We start from the raw sequence: 23,535 nt of genomic DNA, 5'->3' as shown, positions 1-23,535 counted from the left end.
TTTAATTTGGAGAATTTGCTGTAAAAATGTCTAACAGCTGTTGTGAACTGGATCACTTTGCAATAAAAAACGTAAATATAAAAAATAAGTTTAGAGATAGAGTATAGGCGATTGGATGTCGGCCAGATTGGGTAGCTTTACTTGTACAGAGGGAAATTAAGAGCTGTTTGAAATGATTTAAGACCTACAATACAATATTTCAGTGAATTTAGGACTTTTTAATGCCTAACATTTTGTTTTTTGAACTTTGAGACATTTTAAGACTTTAAGACGGCGCAGACACCCAGTATCATGTCAAACTATTGAAAACGCTAATAGCAGTTATTAAACACTTTTTCAAATGTTCCAACATTAAAAGATGTCGGGGGAAAGATCAAGGTCACACAATGCAGTTAAAAGCATAAATAAATAAATAATATTGAAAATAGCAATTAAAGTATGAATTACAAAATTTGGAAATTTATTAACCCTTGTGCACTATTTAAATGGACTACTCTTTTATGTTCGGGATAAAAACATCCACTGAATTAAACTGCTGTAAAAATGCATCAGATAAATACTTTTTTCAAATTTTTTTTTGCATAAATCTGTTAATCAACCTCAGTCCTGATCAAAACTACTAAGTTGTTTAGAAAATGACAGGGTTTTAACTTTTTAACTGCCAAATTTACAAATGATGTCTCTGATTTGGTGGGAAAAAACCCACAAAATGATGTATTTTTAATATAACAATTGTGGACTGGATTTTTACCTTTTATTACAGTCTTGGACATGTGAATGATTAGTAACAACATTGGCTTTGATGCATTGTTAGATTTTCATTTTTTCTCATTAATTTACTGTTGGTGGCTGTTTTTGCCCCATTGACTTCCATTATAAGCACATTTGATAATGTATAAATACACAGTCTTTGTTTTTCTTTACTCGTACATGTAGTTCTGAGAGCTGACATGCATATTTAGATTTTCTCAAACATATCAAGGTAAGTGTGCAAAGGTCACTCTCACTTTCACACACTCACAGGCATACACACTCTATAATATAACACTCTAATTTGCTGTTATATTCCATATAAAATCCAGAAACGAAGCTTATTTTGCACAGGCCTATCTAAAGGGTTAATGGTGCCAGCTGATGATCAACAGTAAAATTACAAATTTTACCTCCTCCCAACCGGGAAAACCACCAACAATCAAAAATGCATGATTATACGCTATTTCGTAATAAAAAAAAATTCACATGGTTCACATCCAAGATTGATACGGTTAAAAAAAAAGCCAGTCCACAATTACTTGTTATATTGAAAATACGTCATTTTGTGTGTGTTTTTTTTTTTCACCAAATCAGAGACATCATTTGTGAATTTGGCAATTAAAGAGTTAAAACCCTCTCATTTTCTAAACAATTTAGTAGTTTTGATCAGGACTGAGGGAAATTAACAGTTTTTTTTTTTTTACATTTATTTTTGAACTTTTTGTCTTTATTAGATATGACACTATTGAGACAGGAAGCGAGGCTGGAGAGAGAGGTGGATAGGGAAATGTCCTCAAGCTGAGATTCGAACTCAGGAAACCCTCATGCATTACTGCACCATATGACAGTGCGCTAGCCACTAGGCCAGGGGAAGGGAACCTATGGCTTGGGAGCCACATGTGGCTCTTTCTCCAAAAATGTGTAAGCTCTCCAGCTGTTTCTCTTCAATAATATTTTAAAGTTTAAAAAAATCATAACTGTCACTAGAAATCAGTTTCCTATTGAAAATACAATTGCAATTAACTTTATATTACATTTTTACAGCAAAATAAATAAAAACCCAGTTTACAATAAATGAATATTTCAACTAATGCTCATGTGTGGCATTTTTTTTTATTTAGAGGATATCCATGAAATTAAACTAGTTTAAAAACATTCCAGCATTTGTGTCTGAACCATCTAATCTGACTTGGTTTTATTTTTAAAGCACAGGTGCTTTGAGTCTTCAATGTTTAAATGTTATTGACCAGCAAAACAATACAGCAGTCAACATTTGAAGTGGATCAAAAAACTGTTCTTCAAAACTGTCCCAAGGAAAGATTGAACGTTGTTAAATAGTTTAAAGACAACTTTGATGAAAGGACTTGAACCCCTGTATATCAAATTTCACATAAGTAACATTTGAACACATATTGTGGACACAATTAGAAATACATAAAATAATTCATAAGATAAATAAATTAACATTGTAAACGGAGATCTTTTTTTTTATCCTCAATAACTATTGGTCAACATTGTTTTGCTCAAGCATATGGAACTTTGGAACAACAAAAACATCAACTATTACCGTGTAATAACTAATCTTGTAAATTGGTACAACAAAGTGACTTCCAATGCATTATTGGTTCAGATGTATTTCTTAGAAGTGGTTTGTTTTATAATCCTGCCAAATATGCCATGTTTACACTGAACTAAAGGGTCACTGGATGTTACTGACCTGAATCTGTTTTCTGAAGCAAACATCAAAGTTCAACAACATGTTTCAAGAACGTTTTTTATTGCAATAGCTCTATTCAAAGCAAAAAAAAAAAAAGAGAGAGAAGAGAGATAAATACAAACACTAAGCAATGCTTGAAAATGATTTGCCTGCTATTGTTCTCTTTTTCCCACCAGAGGAAAAAGGACATTTCAATCAACTGCAGGAAAACAAAGAAGATAAATCAAAGCATCAGTATGTACACATGGACACAATCATAAAAATGTTCCTTTTTTTGTAATTTCTCTCAGACTTAATCTGAAGAACTGACCTGCACAACTGAACTTTGCCTTCAGTCAGGCTTAGACTTTAAAAACAATAACAAACAGAACACAAACGTACCAAAACATACTCGTGAGGTCTGACAAAACATGAATGGCAAAGGGGACGCACGAATTTCCTATCTCTTTGATTTATAAATGAAGCCAAATAAAAGAAATGCCTTTAAAAAAGCATCCCATAAAGATCAGAGATTTTAAAACAAAGAAAATGAGAAAAAAATGTAAATAAATGGAACGTTCAAACAAAAAGGTGAATCCTGTCATCATTTGCTCACCCTCCCACTGATCCACAGCTTACCAGTTTCTTTCTAAGACCAAGTAATGATACTAATTTGGGTGACCAAATAGTTGATGGTAACCATTGGCTGCCATAATTTCTTTCTTTCCCTGCCGATGTTTACTGTTAACAGTTTTTCTTTTGTGTTCAGTGGAAAGAAATGAATTCAGAATTGGAACAATATAGTAAATGATGACAGAACATTCATTTCTTGATGAACGATCCCTGTAATGCTCTATCACTGCACATCCATATTCTAAGCAATCACTTTAATCAAGTTCCAAATAAAAATCTTACATCATAAAGATGTCAATTCAATGAAAATCATAGCAACAAGCTGTCGGCTTGGTCATATACATTAGCAAAAGGCTGATATCAAAATACATTTGTGTCGTTCAAAAATTTGGCTTTTATGTATGACAGAAATGTCTTTATGTCGGTATGTCTTTATTTTGACGGTCCCTTTACTGCATTTTGTTGAATTTAAGTTCCATTGCATCTACATGCCAACTAATTCTCATTAGATTATAAGTAGACTGTTAGGTTGGGGTCAGTGTAAGTTGACATGTACTTGCAAAGTTTCCTATAGTCATTTAAATGTCTGTTGAAGGAGCAGTATCAGCAGATATTAAGCAGACAGTCTACTAATACTCAAATGAGAAGTAATTGGCATGTAGTTGCAATGCAACTTTGTGTCAATAAAATGTGCAATAGGGACCATCAAAATAAAAGTCTAACCGGAATACCCTTCAGTGTAGTTCTTAAAGGCATAGTTCACCCAAAAATTAAAATGTACTCGATATTTACTCACTCTCAAGTAGTTATAACCCTTTGAGTTTCTTTCTTGTTGAACACAAAAGAAGATATTATGCAGAAAGCTGACCTCCTTAATAATGAAAAAAAAGGAATACTTTGGAAGATACAAGTTTCTTCAAAATGCCTTCTTTAGTGTTCAACAGAGGAAATTCAAACATGTTTAAAACAAGTTAAGAGGGAGTCAATAATAAGAGAATTTCCATTTTTTTGGGAGAACTATCCTTTAAAACTTTTCTTGGCTACAAATATCATGCTAACATTAGCTAAGAAAGTAACCTGTACCTTTTTTAATGTTAAAGTACCATTAAAAATAAAGCAAATTTGAGTTTTGATACGGTTTTGGGACACTAGGCAAAGCATTGAGTTGTAATAGCCAATCTGTGCTAGTAAACACTCAGCTTTGGTAATTCCAGGAGGAATGGGTCCTTTTACCAGATGACAAAGTTCACTTTTGTACCGCTAAGAGCATAATAAAGACTGTACCATACACTGTTTTCGCATTTCGTTTTCTTCGTCACAAGTTTCACATTTGATTTTGCCCTTTAAAACAACGTGCAGGAAGCAGAAACTATAAAAACAAAAAGGAAAGCAGTATCATTTGCCTTAACATTAAGTAGTGTGCATGTCACTCCTTTGAAAATAATAAAGAGTTTGAAGGGTGAACTGTACCGCTTGCCTGATGAACACCACAATACTGAGAGAAGAGTCGTGAAACAAAGAGCAGCGGATTTGTAATACTAAAATATTAAATATAAATGTGAGACATTAAAATGAAATGTTTTTGTGTTGCTGATTGAATGAGACCTTTCGATCTTTTCAAGAGCATGCATAACGTTTTATACAGGCAAAACTGGGCTTTTGTACCTTTCGAGTTGTGCTGTTTGTTCACACCAAGTCGCAGAAGGGTTCCCCTTACAGTTAGTTTATTGTAGGTACCAAAACGTAACTCGAGAACTAATTGAGACTCATTTGGATGACATAAATCACCAACTCTGTGCTCATCCTAGTGGCATTTTAGCAACTGTAGCAGATTTCATGAGGGGAGTCCCAGAATAGACCCTCTTTTCCTGCACCCCACTCCTCTCGCTCTCCCACTACGGGACTCTTGGCAAAGACAAGGAGATGCTGGTCAAAAATTAATATGGAAAGAGATACGAAAAGCCTATGTTTGGGCTGCGCCACATGCCAAGAACACATTGCGACAAACACCTGGAGCCAAGCAGACTGAAACATCATTGACACTTACGACAGAACAAATAAAAGGAGGCTTTGACAGTCCAAAACTGAAGATGAAATACTGAGTGAGGACCTAACCGGAGACAGACATTTGTAAAAAAAAAAAAAAAATTATAATAATAAAAAGACACTAATGCTGTATTGTCACATCCATTCTGTAGTCTGTACCGTGCCATTGAGTGCTCTCTCAGTTAAGCAAGCGGTAAACATAAACACTAAAATCTGTAATTGCACCTGAAATCTTTATGGGAAATAAATAGAATTTGTACAAATGCGGCGTGATGCTAGTAAACAGCATGCACCTGCCCAGACCAGACTTGCGGATTGTGATGTCTTCGTAAGATGAACCTCCCTTTTTACGCAGCGAATAAAACATTGTGACAGTGAATCACAATAAAGCACTAAACTCATACAAGACAGAACGTATGGATCTGCTCTGAGACAGCGCATGAACAAATTAAAAGAACCATAAAAGTCCATTAAGATCAAACTCTGGATCCTCTTGTTGTGCCGCAGGGTTGTGTGCTTGGGCTCTCTTGTTAACCGGCATCTCTGCAGGAGCTTGATGGGACAGTCCTCAGTCTGTGAGAGAAAGACAGAAAGATGCAGGATTAAGCCATGAACCCTTGGAGTAAAGAAAACTAATGGGTCATACAGATGTTTGATAGCTCACACTAAATAAAATAACAATAATCAATCAATCAAACTAAAAGACTGCAGCTCTACACAAGAGGTTTAGCCAGAGGAGAAATGGTCGTGCCCAACAGAGATTGTTTTTTTTTTTATATTAGCTAGTGCATTAGTGCAGCCATACTTGACTATGCTTCAGCTTTTTGGTACAGCGGTAGTTCTAAAAAATGAACAATTATTTGCAGACGACCCAAAATAAGTTGTGTAGAATTTTTTTTAAGTTCCTCCACTGACCCATTTAAATAATGAACATTTTAGTCGAAGTAATTTTTTAAAAGTTGATAAAAGGGTAAAATTTCTGAAATGAGTGATGGTGTTTAAGATTTTAAAGAAAATTATCCCAAAATATTTTCTTAATTATGTTTTAGTTAGTGAGGTACACTGTCATTCTACAAGAGCATGTAGCAGGGATATTTATCCTTGTAGATTTAAGAGTGAATCAGGTAGAAATTATTTTTTGTGTACTAGCTCTGTTGCTTGGAATGTTTAGCCTACAATATTTAAAGAGATTCATTTTGAGAGTGTTTTTAGAAGGGAAATTAAAAAGTGGTTGTTTTACAGTTGAAGTTGAGGATTTTGTTGTGCTGAGATGCTGAGCTGATGATGTTTGCACTCCATTTATGATTTGCTCGCTCATTTTTTATGAATATTGAAGACCATGAGGGAAATCAGCCTGTGGCTTTTTGTGTATTTTATCCTCAACAGTTTTTAAAATATGTATGAATTAGTCTAACTGGACTTGTTTGTATATTTTTGTTAAAATTGTCAAATAAAAATCAATCAATCAAGCCTGGTATCTCTTGAGGTCTTTTTCCTTCACTTTGGTCATTTGGTGAAGTTTGTTCCTCACCACTGTCGCCGCTGGCTTGCATGGTTCGGGACTTGTGGAGCTGCGCATTGATGAATTTTCTCTTAAGTGTTTGGACTTTTTAGCAGTGAAAATTAAACCACACTGAACTGAACTAAACTCAACTTCAATTCTGAAAACTGACACTGTTTCAATTTACTAGAACTTCTATGTTAAGCTGCTTTGACACAATCTACATTGTAGAAGCGCTATAGAAATAAAGATGAATTGAAACGAATAATAGCATTTCTAACCAATAAGACTTTATTTTCAACTTTGAAAGACAAATGAAGCCTTTAATGTAACTTGTGAAGTTTTATTTGTTCCTAAGTACCTAACAAGTACAGTTGAGGCTGTTTACAATTTATAATGTGCTCTATGCAATGTCTTAAGAGCTTTGGTTATATCTATGTCATTTTCACTGCTGGATGGTGCATATTCACAACAAACAAAGAAGTAGTTTGAAGCAGTGACCAAGTGTGAACACATGAAACTGGTCATCTTCATTACATCCTATTGAACTCCTGTTTATGTATGAGCTAATGTATTCAAAACTTGGGTAGTATGAAACAGAGTAAGGCCCAATCCCAATTCTACCCCTTAGTCCTTCCCCTTACCCCTCGTTTTGCATGTTCACGTGAAGGGATAGGGGAAACTCTTTAGGGAAACTGAGATTTTTCAGGACCACACTCGAAACCAAGAGGTAAGAATACCAGAATACACCATGTACAGCATGGCTGGACACGGAAGTCAGGAGATACAGAAATCAGTTGTTTTTGTCATTATCATGAATTTTTACAACAAACAGACAAATTTCGATATCTATAATCCATTATAATAACTACCGTATAGCAGTCCCACAACATACTTTCACATCTGACACTCAAACACCCTGTCAGAAAAGTCTAGTAGCTGGAAATGAGCTGGTTACTCTCATTCATCTCTTTGGCCTCTGCAAACAGTGACTCACTGTCACACAACTGGACGTCAAGACTGTGATTGGTTATGAAATGGCATACATGATCTAAGTCAGCAGTTAAGCTTTCTTCAATGGCATTGTTCAGAACAGTTTAACTGCAGAACTCATAAAACATAGTTAAGAACCACTGGAATAGAACAACTTATGTTGTCATTTTGAAATGACTTCAACATGTCATAGATAGATCTCTTTATGCTGTTTGGACAGTGGTCAAGGTAAGACTTGGATCATATAACTCTATTAGACTTTTTAAATTGATCAGATTTCATTCAAATATCCTAATTTGTGATTCAAATGAATGAATGTCTTGATTGTGAAGTATGATTGTGAGCACATTTGAATACACTGGCAGGACATTTAAGCTTCTCACACACTGTTTGAGATCACCTGTTCATTCATCCAAATGTACAGTAACAGCTTACAAACACTCAGCAGGAACATATAAGCAAAACCATTTTTATTAGGCTAAAAAAAGTAGATTTAACACTGTATTACATGCAAGACCTTGCTCATACACATACTTCTGCATGTATCCTCTACCCAGTCTCATATACTACCAGTACTATCCCCCTCATTCAGTCTCAAGTCCTACAGACGCACCTCACCCGGTACTGTCCTTTCTATCCCATTATGTCTGTGGTGGGCAGTGGGGTTGTAGTGTGCCATTCATTGACCCTGGTGTACACAAGCAGTAGCTTTGATAAAAGGCTTTGTCTGACCCAACAATGGTGGTGGGGGCACAATGCCACCGCTTTCAGAGCTCTCCGCACATTGGCGTCTGGAGTGGCAGGAATGCCGCTGCTTCATTGTTCAGCTGAAGGCCAGGTCCGATGGGGTACCAAAGGTCCCAGAGTTCCTCTTGGCCTTGATGCCATCATTACCCTACAACCACACTCTTGTTTTAACAATCTATTAAGTCAGTACGCTCTCATCTTGCAATTTGCAGAAGTTTTCAAATTTGAGAATGTCCAGTTTCACAAATAGACTCTTACTTAAATCTATATTATACATAAAAATGATATACCCATTTTAAAAGATTTGCTTTTGCCATTGTCTATTCATTGTTTATTTTACAGCAGGGGTCACCGACCTTCCTGCAGATTTCAGTTACAACCGGTCTTAATTAATTGGTTCAGTTATGTTTGATAAGGGTATGAGCTGAACTCTGAAGTTTAAAACAGGGTTGAGGTCCCCTGCTTTACAGAGATGGGGCAGAATAGTAAACTGATATGGAAGAAAAGTGGAATTGGATCAAGAAAAGTTCTGAGCTGGGACTCAAACATGGGTTTCCCATGAGACTCCAGAAAAAAAAAGTGTTACATATTTACCATCTACACAGAATCCATTATCTGATACAGCCCAGAGCTCAACAAAGGATTTCTGCAAGTCAGTTCAGAATTTCACATAGTCGCAAATGTTACTGCAATATTGCACTATAACATTTGCTAAACTAGGCATATTAAAAGCTTAGGATTGGTAAATATACAGTCAGAGCTAGGCATAAGCCGGTATAAGATCCTGATGGTATGATAACCATGGATAAAAATATCACGGTGTTACGGTATTGTGATTACTGCTCTAAAATATATTCTGGGTAAAAAACAAAAACTTTTTTTCTCCCTTTGAACACAATTTATTTGAGAAACATTTAAAGTATTTTGGAGCAGTAAACATGTCAGGCTAAATAATTCAAATGAATCATTGACTTCTGCTGTCTTCATTAGTTTCCAAAACACAAATTTCACAAAAATTTTAAATGGCGTATAAATCTAAACTAAAAAACCTAAACTAAAAAACAAGACACGTTTAGGTAAACTGGTGTTGGTGTCAACATACAGTCTAAAATACAGTACAATTAGATGCCTAGTTTGTGTAGTTTGACCGCCAGTAACCTCTGAAATAACCAATCAGACGATACTGTAGGTCAGACACTGAATATCCCTCAAAACACTGAACACTTAAATATTTTATTAATAAATTAGATATAATTTAAATGCATACCTAAATGACTGAAGCTTGTATTGCACAAACTACAGTAACATTACTGAAAAAGTTGACCCCCCTGATTGTCAATGTATAATTCGCACACTGGTTATCGTCCCATGCCTTGTCAGGGCTGGGAACTATTGGCATCTTCCATAGATCATTTGAAACCTCATTGTACAAATGAAAAGATAACCATTCCATACATTACAAAACAAGTTACCAAATTTAAAAAAATTATAATAATAATAATAACTTCCGTAATATACGATAGAAAGTGAAGCCAGTATCAGAGAGCCCTACTTCTGCATAAACGCAAAGCAAACCAAGATTAAGTTGGTCTGAGCATTTCCAGTCTGGGCCATTGATGTGTTATATATTAACCTCATTTGCGTAATGGAAGAGATCCAATGCAGGCATCCTCTGCCCTAAAATGTGAATGGCAGCTCAAGACCATCTGCGTCACTACATGGACACCAAACTCCATGTGCGTCACCACACACCCTGCTCACACCTCACACAAGCATATCATAGTGTGATTCCACAGCAGGCCGCAGCTATAAGTGGGACAATGACCAAACCACTGCTGCCTCCCTTTCATTCCTGGCCTATTTTAGGAGCTGTTCTGCCAGCGTACGACAGTGGGATTGCCCATGACCCTGCGGGAGTCTCTTCTTTCACTAGTAGAAGAGTTTAGGAAAGGTGGCACCAATTCGTCCAGATGCCATTGGTCAAGCTGCACTGTGTTGGCATGGAGAGCTGATTCGTGTCATTAAGATCTCCCTTCGACAGAGCGAGGTGCTCGGTTTCATCATGACCAAAGAAGAATCCACAAATTCAACGATTTGCTAATCAAGAGAGCAGCAGAGATGCTATACAAGGTCACATTAGGACACAGCTATCGTCTCTTGACCTTTTTCACAAATAATTAGGGATTTTGTGATTTAGATGGATTTAACACACTGCTTCTCCATGCCACCTATACACTTATTTTATGTGGCTGCCATTTTCAAAAACAAAAGCGAGGCTGCAGTAGGAAGAAACCCATAGTATAGGATCAGCACTGTAAACATTGCAAGAACATGCATTGCCGCGATTTCAAGGTGCAGATATGGTGTGATCATCACTTTAATATCATTCAGTTACTGTATGATCAATTTAATCAATTAAAAGCATTTTAGGCATCAAACAAAATGCCTTATAAAACAATGCAGTCCTCTGTAGCACTTCCTCGTGTTATCTGTAATAGTGTTGTCCCGGTACTGACATTTTAAAAACGTCCATTTCCTGATAACATTTATGTGCCGCTGAGCACATTCTTAAACACAGCTGATTTGCCAAACCATCCACCAGTACTCGACAGAAATTACTGTGATTGGCCGTGAACGTCATCAGATCACTGCTCTTCACCCAGTGCAAACACAGATATAGGGACACTGGAGCGTTTTAAAGCCGTAAAGATCAGTCGAGTCATCAGCAGCTCGCTTGTCGGCATTTGCACTCTGTAAACATCAGTGAAGTGCAGTGAACTTCACAGTCATTTCTGTTGAGCACTGGTGAATACTATGACAAATCAGCGATGTTTAAGAACGTACTCAACAGCGGTTAAATGTTAGCGGGAAATTGACGTTTTTTAAAATTTCAGTATCGCAATTCAGTATCGTGACAAGTCTAATATAGTGAAAGAATCAATTCATTTACTTTAGTTTGATAAATAGCATCTAAAACCTGTGTTTGGGAAAGAAAACGTTAGCTAACTAGTGCCATTTGCCTTAACTTAGCTGAAAATGGGGTCTGATCCCTTTTTATTTTCAGTATCTATTCAGAACGGACCTTCTGGTCACTCGGAAGCGGGTGAAATGATAAATTTGAGTCACTTTTTCGTTGCTGATAAGACGCCAATATATACAATATACTTTACGGATGCCGTTCCTGTGTGACTTCAGGCGATACTTCTGGGTATTCTTCCCACCTCAGCCTCGCTTTTAAAATGGCGGCCATATGAAATCAGTATATAGGAGGTGTGTGGTGAGTGCGTGAAACATGGAAAAGAAGAGGAAGTGTTAGTGTTGAAGGCCAGAGAAAAGTTTAGATTGTGTACAAGTATTTAAGAGTGTAAAATAAAATGGAAAGTGTTAATAACAGAAGGTAAAGTGTTAACAAGAAAAATACAAGCAATCAAGTTCAACAAAAGAGCAAGAACAACCATGTTGGTCATAATCTTATTCTTAATAATACCTTATCTTCATCCTATTTAGCACAAAATCCAAAAAGTGAGATTGCTTTGCACGATTTATTACATATGATACCAAGTAAATGAAATGAAGTAAAGCCCCTTGATATGTCTATCTTTATATTTATCCTCTACCCAGTCTGAAGTCCTACAGACGCCCCTCACCTGGTACTGTCCTCTATCCCCTTATGTCTGTGGTGGGCAGTGGGGTTGTAGTGTGCCCTGCATTGACCCTAGTGTACACAAGCAGTAGCTTTGATAAAAGGTTTTGTCTGACCTAACAATGGTGGTGGGGGCACAATGCCACCGCTTTCAGAGCTCTCCGCACAGTGGCGTCTGGAGTGGAGCGTCTTTATTGTTCAACTGAAGGGCAGGTCCGATGGGGTACCAAAGGTCCCAGAGTTCCTCCTGGCCTTGATGCCATCATTACCCAGCAACCACACTCTCATTGCCTTTCCTGTCCACATACAGCAATTTTAGATTCATTTCAAGTCATAACTTGTCTAGTTTGGGTTGGTCAGGAGTTATATATTAACCACTTTCCTGAAATCAAAGAGATGTCAGCCAGCAATCTTCTCAAACTGTCCTAAAAAAAATGAATGGCATTCACAGGACTGCTCACATAGCACGAGCATGTCCGTCACTGTGCCATGCCAGATCAGACTGGCACCACAGGGGAACAATGACCAAACCACTGCTGCTCCAGCCTATTTTAGGAACTACTAACCAACGACAATGGGATTGCCCCGGACTCCACCAGTCTCTTCTTTCACTAGAAAAAGAATTTAAGATTGGTGGGTCTTAATCATCTAGTAAGGAGGATTTACTGGCAGAGAGGGCTGATTCATGTGATTAAGACACAAGCGCTTCACCTTGATGGCAATGACCCACAAACCCCAATCACAACCATTCTGAATGTGCCAAAGACGCACACTCACTTACTCACTCTCACACACACGCACACCCTTCTGTGGAAAGTTCTTTAAATGAAAACAGCTGACCTCTATTTCACCATGACGACTGGTCACATAATTCATGATATGAGAGGACACCGGGTGGAACTTAAGCTTGTCTAAGCCACCTATGCCAGGAAATGATCATAAAATGTGATAAACTAATCCATAAGATGCAAAAGGCAATTATGCCTTAAGCTTAAGTTACGCATTATGTAATGCACTAATGGTAGAGTGTTTTAATGCAATAAGAACATATTAGAATAATATTTTTGAATGTTTCTGAAAGAAATCTCTTGTGCTTGCCCAGGGTAAATTTAAGAACACATGTTGGTATGGGCCAGTATAAGACTTTGACAGTATGATAACCTTGGATAAATATATCCCGATTTCATGGTATTTTGATTACGGCTCCAAAATATGTTATTTTTAAATGTCTGGGTAAAAAAAAAAAAAATTTCCCCTTTGAACACAATATACTTTACTTTAAGAAACATACTTATTATATACTTTGAAGCAGTAAACATGTCAGGCTTAATAATTCAAATGAATCTGCTTGACTTCTGCTGTCTTCGTTAGTTTCTAAAATGCTGATTTCTTTCCAATTTAAAATGCAATCTTTGGATATCTGCTGTCCTAAAAAAATGAAAAAAAGAGAGAGAAAAAAAACATAATAAAAAAATCTTGCATATACCTTAGGAACTGAATAGAAGAAAATGTTGGTGGTTTTAAAAACTTGACTTTTCCAAACCGCAGTATACCTTGAAAACAATTATCGTCGCATGCCTAATCACGTGTTGAAATAACTTTAGATATTTTAACAAGTCATTATAACCAGTCTTTAGTGCCACATGATCCTACAGAAGTCATTCTAATATGATGATTAGGTGTTCATCAAATGTTTCTTATGATTCATGTTTAAACAACAACAACTGTACACTAAAAAAAGAATCGTTTTAATGGAACTGTTTTAATGGAAACAGTAGTTGAATTAATCAAAGTGCTCTTCAACTTTTATTTATTTGTTTTCGTTTTTTTACTCCAAGGTCCCATTACATTTATCAGAAGTGCCAGAACAGCCATTTATAATGTTACAAACACTGCATTTTAAGTGAATGTATAAAAAAAAAAAAAAAGTATAATAAAAACAAAAACCATGAAAAAAAAAAAGACATTTTGAATGATCACACAGAAGACAGAAGTAATTTCAGTTTTTAACATCTCGGGGTTAAATGATACTTTATAATAGTTAAATACAGAAATAAAATAATATTTAACAATATTATGCATTTCTTATAGAATTTTTGACCAAAGAATGGCAGGCTTGGTATTGTTTTGAAAAACAAATCAGCAGTGCATTAAAAACCTATATTAACTACACAAAGAAAAATCCACCTTTCAATAAACACCATTATTAACATGATATGGATTTTTTGGCCGATATCAATAACCGATAATTCTTAAAATCGAGGCCGATAACCGATATACTATAGCCAATAAACATAAATATTTTGAAAAGCTACATTTTTATACAGTGAACAACTGATTTTATCTTAAAAACTTTATAAAAGTTTGATCTGATCTTATGAACTGAATAACCTACTCAAAGCATTTCAAAATTGCAATGTGATTATATAGACCTACATTAATGATTTCACATAAATCAGCATGCCAAAAATAAATCATTTCCTTTACTTTGCATTGCAAATTAACATGCAACCTGACACTTGCATAAAATAATAGGTTAAATAACAAAATGGGACTTGACAAACAAGTTAAATAAATATATTTTAAGTAAAATGAAAATGAAATGGCTAAGGACTACAACCAGCTCAAACGTTCTTAAATAAAACGTGTTACAAGAATGTACATATGTACATTAGGTATTTTTAGAGGTGTTTTGACAGTTCAGACCCACCGTACAAGCGTAAAGCTAAATACAGATAGTATTACTTTAGAAAATATAGTACGCCTATTTGGCGTTTTAGATTATTTTGAACACGTGGGTGCAGCTTGTCAATCAGACAATGCTTCTATGTTCATTCTTGCTGTCAATTGCGGGAAAAATGATCAATGAAAGGTTTATTATAAACCACTGTGAGTTTGAAAGTTTAACTGGAGGCGCTGCTTGATGCGCATGCATGCGAAGTGGAGTCAGATTTTGCTACAACACCTGAGCATTGAGCACAGATAACTTGTAATAGTAATAGATAACATGAAAAACACAGTGTATACTATAAAGACAGAATGTGGCGGACAGTTGAGAACCCCTATGCTGGATTCAGTGACTGGCGCTCGTCTCCCCTGCTAATGTATGCAGCTATGAGGGCTCTGCCGGCTCGCTATGTGTGTGTGCTGATAGCCATCACGTGCACTGATTATAATCATAAATATGCCAATCAAACTGAATACACTCTTCCATCAACAACACATGGCAAACACCGCGTTGATAAGAACAAATAATCATGATAGATTACAAACAACCCAATGATTTGATTAGCACGTGTGCATCGCTTACACATGTAAAAAAGGCGATTTAAACCAAAATACACTATGACACTCTCTCAAACTATATCTACAATGATAAGTAACATGGTTCCTTACGGAGTTATTAACGCCCAGCAATCCCACTCAAGGAAAGGACAGACTTTGAAGGAATAAACACTGTGAGGAAAGCTCCGTTATAGTGCATTGGACAAGCCTGAACAAGTTCGACCCACGCATGAGCGAGACAGGCAGTTCTGTACAATTACGTAATCTATCAGCTTAAAGATAAAGACATCGGCCTAATTTTTTTTTTTAACATCGGACATTAAACACTAAAAATAGCATTTATCGGCCTATAAGGATATGGCCGCCGTTATTTCGTGCATCCCTAAAACTAGCATATGATTTCTGACCAAACAGAACATCACTTTTACCTTCAACTTTTAATGTGCAACACAGATGCTGGATGAAGCCATGTATCACTCACGCACGCACACACGCATGCACGCACGCACGCAACACACACAAAAAAATAACGCAAATGAGAGGTAGACAGATAAATATAGAGAGAGTGAGGAAGACAGGACAGATAATAAAGTGTGCCGCACAGGGGTTTATGATGTGGTTGCTAAGGAGGCTTAAATTCACCTTTGATGTAAACTGATCACACAGGATATTACAACACAAACACCGGTCGAGTAACTCACAAATACAATAATTAAATAGGAAGAAGTGGTGCGACCGTATGCGTGTGTGTGCACAAGTCTCTCAAGCTAAGCACACCATGTTCTGGACCAAAACATTCCTGTCATCTCTCAATCCTAATTTGGTTCCATAGGTTTTTAAAAAGCTCATGTGATAGCTTGCATAGTACTTGACAGAACACCTCAACATGTGCTAAACGCCATCACACACACTCATGAGCTGAAATGCATCACTATATCTCACCTACAAATCTGCTCTGAACTCATAAGCATCATTTCCATATTGTTCAAAGGGTCAATTGCAAGGCTTATGAGTGTGTATGTGTGTGTGTGTGTGTGTGTGTGTGTGTGTGTGTATGTGTGTGTTTATGGATGTAGTTAAAGGAAACCATCATGAATCCACTAATCATTATGCACACAAACATGGGGTGAAGGTCTCTTTAGGGAGGGAAAACTTGTTTGCTTGTGTATAGGGTCAAAGTTTTAATATGTCTCTATGTAGATCAGTAACTCAGTATACCAGTAAACTAGTAGGGGTTGAACTCTAAAGGCTGATGTACAGACTCAGTGTTGATACACAGCAATACGTCATCTCTGAATTGCAACCACACTGATTGTGTATTTCTCATATTTATATTCATTTTATATAAATTGTCCTCCAAAACCCATTGGAATTACACAAGACGTTACACAATGCTTCAAGACCACAGAGTTATCTAAACAATTACATGACGTTTTGGTCACATTTTATGTTAAGGTACAATTCCTGGTATTAACAAACCATTAACTAAGTGTTTTAGCTCAATAAATGATTAATTTGCTGCTTATTAATAGTTAGTAAGGTAGTTGGGTTGAGGTATTGTTTAGGATTAAGGATATAGAATAAGATCATACTTAAATACTAATAAACAGCTGATATATTATAAATAAAACAATTCCTTTTGTGTGTGTAGAGAGAGAGAGAGAGAGAGAGAGAGAGAGAGAGAGAGGGAGAGAGAGGGAGAGAGAGAGAGAGAGAGAGAGAGAGAGAGAGAGAGAGAGAGAGAGAGAGAGAGAGAGAGAGAGAGAGAGAGGGAGAGAGACCGAGAGGGAGAGAGACCGAGAGCACACATAGACTTTTCTTGAGCCGACCACCCATGTATATTAACGGGCGCCTAAGTATATTTAGTGACATTTATTATTTTAACTATCGTTATCCTTTTACCCTGTTTTGTATCCGGCCAATAGCTAAACATCCGCGATCGATTAATAAGTGGAAAATCTTCTCTCGCGATTCACGTTTCGTACTGCTCATTGTGCATGCGCAAGAACTGAGAACACTCCCACAGACAATCTCACAGGCTCTGCAGAGACCCACAGAGACGCGCCTTTTTGGGACTTAAATTCATCCATCTGGGGTTTTTAAATCTCCTAAAATGTCCGGGATTTGGTTTATGTTTTCGCTTTCTAAAGTCATGGTTAATTATGTGTTTTTGCATTACATTTTTATTTTAAGATTTACTTTGATTTGGCTTCGCAGCATACAGAGCGTGCACAGCCACAAGAGCCAAAGAAACATTAAATAATTCATTCTTTAATTTAAACGACCAAACTTTTCTACATACTCTGAGAGGACGAAATTACATCTAAACTGGCTGTAAAATATTTGTACACCGTTATTAATGGTTAATTAACTCATTTGGCTAATTTAAATAATCTACACTTTTTATTCTTGTAATTATTATACTTATTATGATACTGTCTGTTATTATTTATGTCATTTATTTCTCATTTGCTGTATTTTTTTTAACTTGATGTTATAGTAAATATTTTATACGCATCTAACATGCTTTGGAAATTGTCAGCAGCAGATTTTACCTGGGTGCACATGGCTCCAGAACAGAATAAAAGTAAAAGAAATAGTGGATTTCTTTTTTTAAAAAAGAATTTCAACCCATTGAAAAGAGTCAGTGTATAATAGTGCATGGTTTCCGCTACATACATTCTTCCATGGCAGGGCACCACGCCAAAATTGATCCTGACACAGCAACATAACAGCTTTTCATTCAAAGTTTTCAATCGTGTTTTTTTTAATAGCGGATAATCGCACCAAAACGTATTAAGAGGTAAGTGAATTTTAACAGCGCAAACTTTCTGTAACCATAGTAGTGCTGTGCGTTATTTGTTTAACCCTTTAAGGTTACGTGCTGACTGACCGACAGGTGCGTGATGCGTGAGTTCAGCAAACACGATGTGTAGCCGTTTCACTTTACTTCAGGACGCATTAATGCCGCTCTGTAGGTCTATTGGAGACATTCATGAATATTCCTAGCAAATCTAATAAATGTTGGAGACATACTTGTTACATAAATGCACTAAATCGCACTTCAGCAGCATTTATTTGAGAGCGCACAATAAGATCTGCGCTTGAGCAGCGTGTATTCGAGGGGGCGTGAAAGAAGCGGCATGCAAGCAAAGAGATTCACATGCTCGTAGGTTATTACATGAATGCGATCTCGAATTGTAATACTGCGCACACATTTGTCATTGAAATAACACCACAGGTAGTTGGTAGATCTGTGTAAAAAAGGCCTGCCACCACAGCTGGAAAAAAATACTAGAGGAAACACTGCAGTGTCATAATAAATAAAAATATTGTTAAAAATCACTTTTTTTGTTGCATGTAGTTAACCATGGGCTGTGGGTAAAAGGTGTGTTTAAATCTGACTACCACCGTATTTCAAACCTGTGGGAAGCATTGCACTGTGTCAAAAAATGCAATCTAACATGTATCATGAAAAAAAACGAAGAAAAAAACATGAGTTTTTGAAGGATCACACTGAAGACGGAGGTAATTTCAGTTTGACATCACATGGCTGAATAACATTTTATAATAATTAAATACAGAAATAAAACAATATAGATAAAACAAGAGAGATAAAAATTCTGTGTGTGTATACATGTATACATACAGTGCTCAGGATAACAGAGTACACACCTCTCAGATTCATTTTCTTTTCGGCTTAGTCTTTTAATCAGGAGTTGCTACAGCGGAATGAACTGCCAACTTATCCAGCATGTTTTAAGCAGCAGATGCCCTTTCAGCCACAACCCAACACTGGGAAACACCCATACACTACGGCCAATTTAGCTTATTCAATTCGCAGATCTCTCTTTCAAATTATTATTTTCTATAGGACGTTTTACACTAATATATTTGTGCATATACCTTAGATTAGTCATTAATTAGTCAAAACTGAAACTAAACAAACAAAACAACTTAACATCTTCCAAAAACTTAAGAGCTGCTCTTAACTTAAGTTCTTGAGTTCCCAAAAAATAAAAATAAATAAATTAATGTTGGGGAAAAATAAAACATTACATTTCAATAAACAGGAAAAAATAAAATATTACATTTAGTTTATTATATTTGGTAGTTATCTTGTATGTTATCTTTCTATTTCTAAATACATTTTTTGATCAAACTCTTTAATAAAACAGTTTTGTTTTAATGCACCAAGAATTATTGGCTATATTCAGTGAGAGGCAGGTGTACTTATACACAATCAAGCCCGAAATTATTTATACCCCTGGCAAATTAGGACTTTGTTACTTTTACTCAAATCAGCAAGTGTTTTATTGTTTTTTACCAGAAACGACAGTCACAAACATGTTTGAGTTTATTTCCTCTGTTATACATAAAAGAAGATATTTTGAAGAAAGCTGGACACCTGTAACCACTGACTACCATAGTATTTGTTTTTCCTACTATGGAATTAACTAATTTAAAGTATCTTCTTTTGTGTTCAACAGAAGAAATGAACTAAAACAGGTTTGTTTGACAGAAGAAACTATTAAAGGCTTGAAAAGCTGAGTAAATAGAGAAAATATAATAAATTTTACGTGAACTATTATTTTTAAGTCTGTGCATCCTTGCACACATTCTCTCTGAGCAAAGCAATGAGCAAGACATGTGAGTGTAGCGTGTTTGAACAGAAATTAACACAGGAAAAGGATCATGTTACCTGCGGTCCTCATTTCCTGCAATAAGAGCAATACCGTTCAGCACATGCCATGGTCGTAAATAAGGTGTGCTCTCAAAATACCGCTGTAAATATAGGCATATGTGATGTACAGAAGAGCATGATGCCTCTTGAGCAGGACTTTATCCCAGCACAGCTCATCTGAAGCACATTTCTCAACCAAGGGCTGAGATCTCCCTACATGAATGTTATATGTGATTTTTTGGCGCAATAAAACTTTAAATATAAACTAAAGGAAAAACTAAAAACAATCTAATAAATCTAGAAATAGTTCTTACATTCAAAAAGTGCTCTAAGAAACGCCACCTTCACCTAGGCCTGTCACGATATCTATTTTTTGTTGAACGATAATGCACCACAATTTATTGCGATAAACGATATTATTGTAATTTTAAGACCATGTTATGCCACTCACTATAAAATGCCAGAATGACAATATAATATCATCACAATGCAAGTGCACTCTTCCAAAGAACACATCATATTTTATTCTTAAGAGAATTCAATTTAATTATAGTTATTTTAACAATATAATAATTAGTCATTGGAGTCAGCATGTAAAAATGCATATCCTAAACCAAGGGTGCCCAAACTTATTCTTATAATGGGCCAAAAAACAAACTTGATTTTAGGGATGTGACCAAATATATACCAGGTCTAATATATCACACTGTATAACATTAATTTGCCATTGGTGATTTCCTAATTTATTTGCTAATATTTAATAATAACTAGAAACATTGTTTTAATCATATTAACTACTGCAGTATAACTTATAACATTTAATAATGAACTTCTAACAGTAACAACAATCTCATTTATAGCACAATGTTCAATGTTGAAAGCACTATTCAACGTGCTCCTGCCTTTGGCTTGATTTGCTCCGATGTATTTGCTTTTTGTCAAGTGACAGTATTTACATTTTAAAAGTCTGATTCATTGACAACATTTAATTGAAACAGTTAATTTCAGTTGTCTATTGTGTAGCTCAGATTTAAAAACAAAGGGTTACTTTAAAATCAAAATAACGATCCCTTTCAAAGGCATTTGCCCTAACAGCCTCCCCATCATTCTCACCGTCTTTTCAGATGGGATGGTGGGCCAAATCAAGGGTTACATTGGGCCAGCTTTGGCCCGCGGGCTCTACTTTGGGCATCTCTGTTTTAAACAAATAAATAATAATAAATGTTAACAAAAATAGTGCAAGATTAAATGTAACAGGGGCTGCGATATCTGCTACTTTATTGATTAATTTTCAGTTGTCAGGCACCCACATGAAAATATACTATAACAATTTATAGTAAATACTATAGTGTTTAACCAAATGACTAGGGATGCTCATTTCGGTTAATTTTCCCAACAGACAATCACCACTGGTTACCGAATATTGACAGGTGAAACAATCTTAATCTTATGCAATATCCTGCTTTTCACTCCTTTCATTAAGCTTATTTGGCAAAATGGCAGGTATTACTGCCCGGCGAGTTAACAAATACGTGTTGCACATTTATGCAGCAAAACTCAAAAAATAAGAATTTTAAACCGTTTGAATGATACCATTAATAGGTTAAAATGCATCCTTTCGGTTAATGATTATTTAGTGCATGTGAGCATCCCTAATAGTGACACTGACACCAATAAAGATAGAGAGGTTGCACAATCAGTTAAAATGTTGCTAGAACTAGTTATGTAAGGCCAATATACATTAACACCAAAAATGATTGAGATCATGTCCATGTATTGTGTGATATGTCGATATATTGATTGTGACAGACCTACCTTCACCTACACACACAAAAAAGTTTCATTCACTTTAAAAAAAACAACAACAAAAAACTCTTTAGATGAAGGGATTCCTAGGTAACCCTAGTATGGATATGTTCAATTGTAAGATAAAGTATACATGCTAACATGCTTAGAAAAGGGAGACAACACTAAACATAATAGTAAATAAATCAATTAGATCAAACAAATGCTCTCACATGGGGTACTAAAAAGCCCAGCTAATCTGGTTTTATTCAAATTAATAAGTGCATGAATTCTTAGGTTTTCTTATAAATTCTTGGGAATTCTGCTGTCATGGCATCAAAACATGATTAATTCCTAAAAATGACCTAAATAAAACGGCTACAGAGTTGACCATCCCTTATTATCAAATTAACCCTTGTGCACTGTGCACCTTGTGCAATTCAAAGTGACTACTCTTATGTTATGTTCGCGATGAAAACATGCACTGAATTAAACTGCTGTAAAAATGAATCAGATTAATATTTTTTTGCATAAATCTGTTAATTAACCTCAATCATGATCAAAACTACTAAATTGCTTAGAAATGTACAGAATTTTAACTCTCTATATTGTCAAATTCATAAATTATTTCACTGATTTGGTGAAAACAAAAACACAAAATGACGTATTTTCAATATAAAAAGTAAATGTGGACTGGATTTTTTTACCTTTTAAATCACAGTCTTGGACATGTGAAAGATTAGTAACAACATTGGCTTTGATGCATTGTTAGATTTAATTTTTTTCTCACTAATTTACGGTTGGTGGCTGTTTTTGCCCCATTGACTTCCATTACAACCACATTTGATGGTGCATAAATACAGTCTTTGTTTTTGTTTACTCCATGTAGTTCTGAGAGCTGAGATGCATATTTAGATTTTCTTAGACACATCAAGGTAAGTGCTCTCACACACACTCAGACACGCACTTTAATTTGCTGTTATACTCCATATAAAATCCAGAAACTAAGATTAATTTGGACAGGCCTATCTAAAGGGTTAATGGTGCCAGCTGATGATCAATCAACAGTACAAATTACACAATTTACCTCTTCCCAACAGGGAAAATCACCAACAATCAAATACGCATAAGTATATGCTGTCGTGGTTTTGTATAAAAAAAAATAGGTTATATTGGAAGTCAATGGGCAAAAACAGCCACAACAGTAAATTAGGGAAAATAAAAATGAAAATTAATAAAAATAAAAAAAAACAATGCATCAAAGCCAATGTTGTTTCACAAGTCCAAGACTTTGATAAAAGGAAAAAAATCCAGTCCACAATTACTTTTTATATTGAAAATACGTCATTTTGTGTGTTTTTTTTTTTTCCAAATCAGTGACATCATTTATGAATTTAGCAATTACAGAGTCAAAATCCTGTAATTTTCTAAACAATTTAGTCATTTTGAACAGGACTGAGGCTTATTAACAGATTTATGGAAAAAAAAAAATTAAAACATCTTTTATCTGATGCTTTTTTACAGCAGTTTATTTCAGCGGATGTTTACATCCCGAACATAACAAAAGGGTAGAACATTTGCCCAGAGTGTATTGTTGAGCTTTAAAAAAAAAATGGCTAAGCATTTTCTCAAAAAAAGATTTGTCACCAAAAATCATTCAGCTAGCTGAAACACAGAACAACTTATGGCCAAATTAAGACTCAAAATCACCAGAGTGGAGGAAAACATCCCCAACTGTACATAAGGGTTAATCAGAATTAATGATTTAT

At 35.6% G+C, this 23,535-nt stretch overlaps 1 protein-coding gene across 1 annotated transcript in view; it reads right to left on the bottom strand.

Moving 5' to 3' along the window:
- Window positions 1–2,511: 2,511 nt before the first annotated feature.
- The window catches only part of LOC130232304 (insulin receptor substrate 2-B), a 35,900-nt gene continuing 14,876 nt past the window's right edge, over window positions 2,512–23,535 (bottom strand). Inside the window, exon 2 of the mRNA XM_056462130.1 lies at window positions 2,512–5,701. Coding sequence (XP_056318105.1) covers window positions 5,697–5,701 — 5 coding nt within the window. The 3' untranslated portion in view covers window positions 2,512–5,696. The remainder of the gene's footprint in view (window positions 5,702–23,535) is intronic.

This window comes from Danio aesculapii, chromosome 7 (genome assembly GCF_903798145.1).
Source record: "Danio aesculapii chromosome 7, fDanAes4.1, whole genome shotgun sequence".
Taxonomy (NCBI): Eukaryota; Metazoa; Chordata; class Actinopteri; order Cypriniformes; family Danionidae; genus Danio; species Danio aesculapii.
This window is presented reverse-complemented; position numbering and strand designations above follow the sequence as displayed.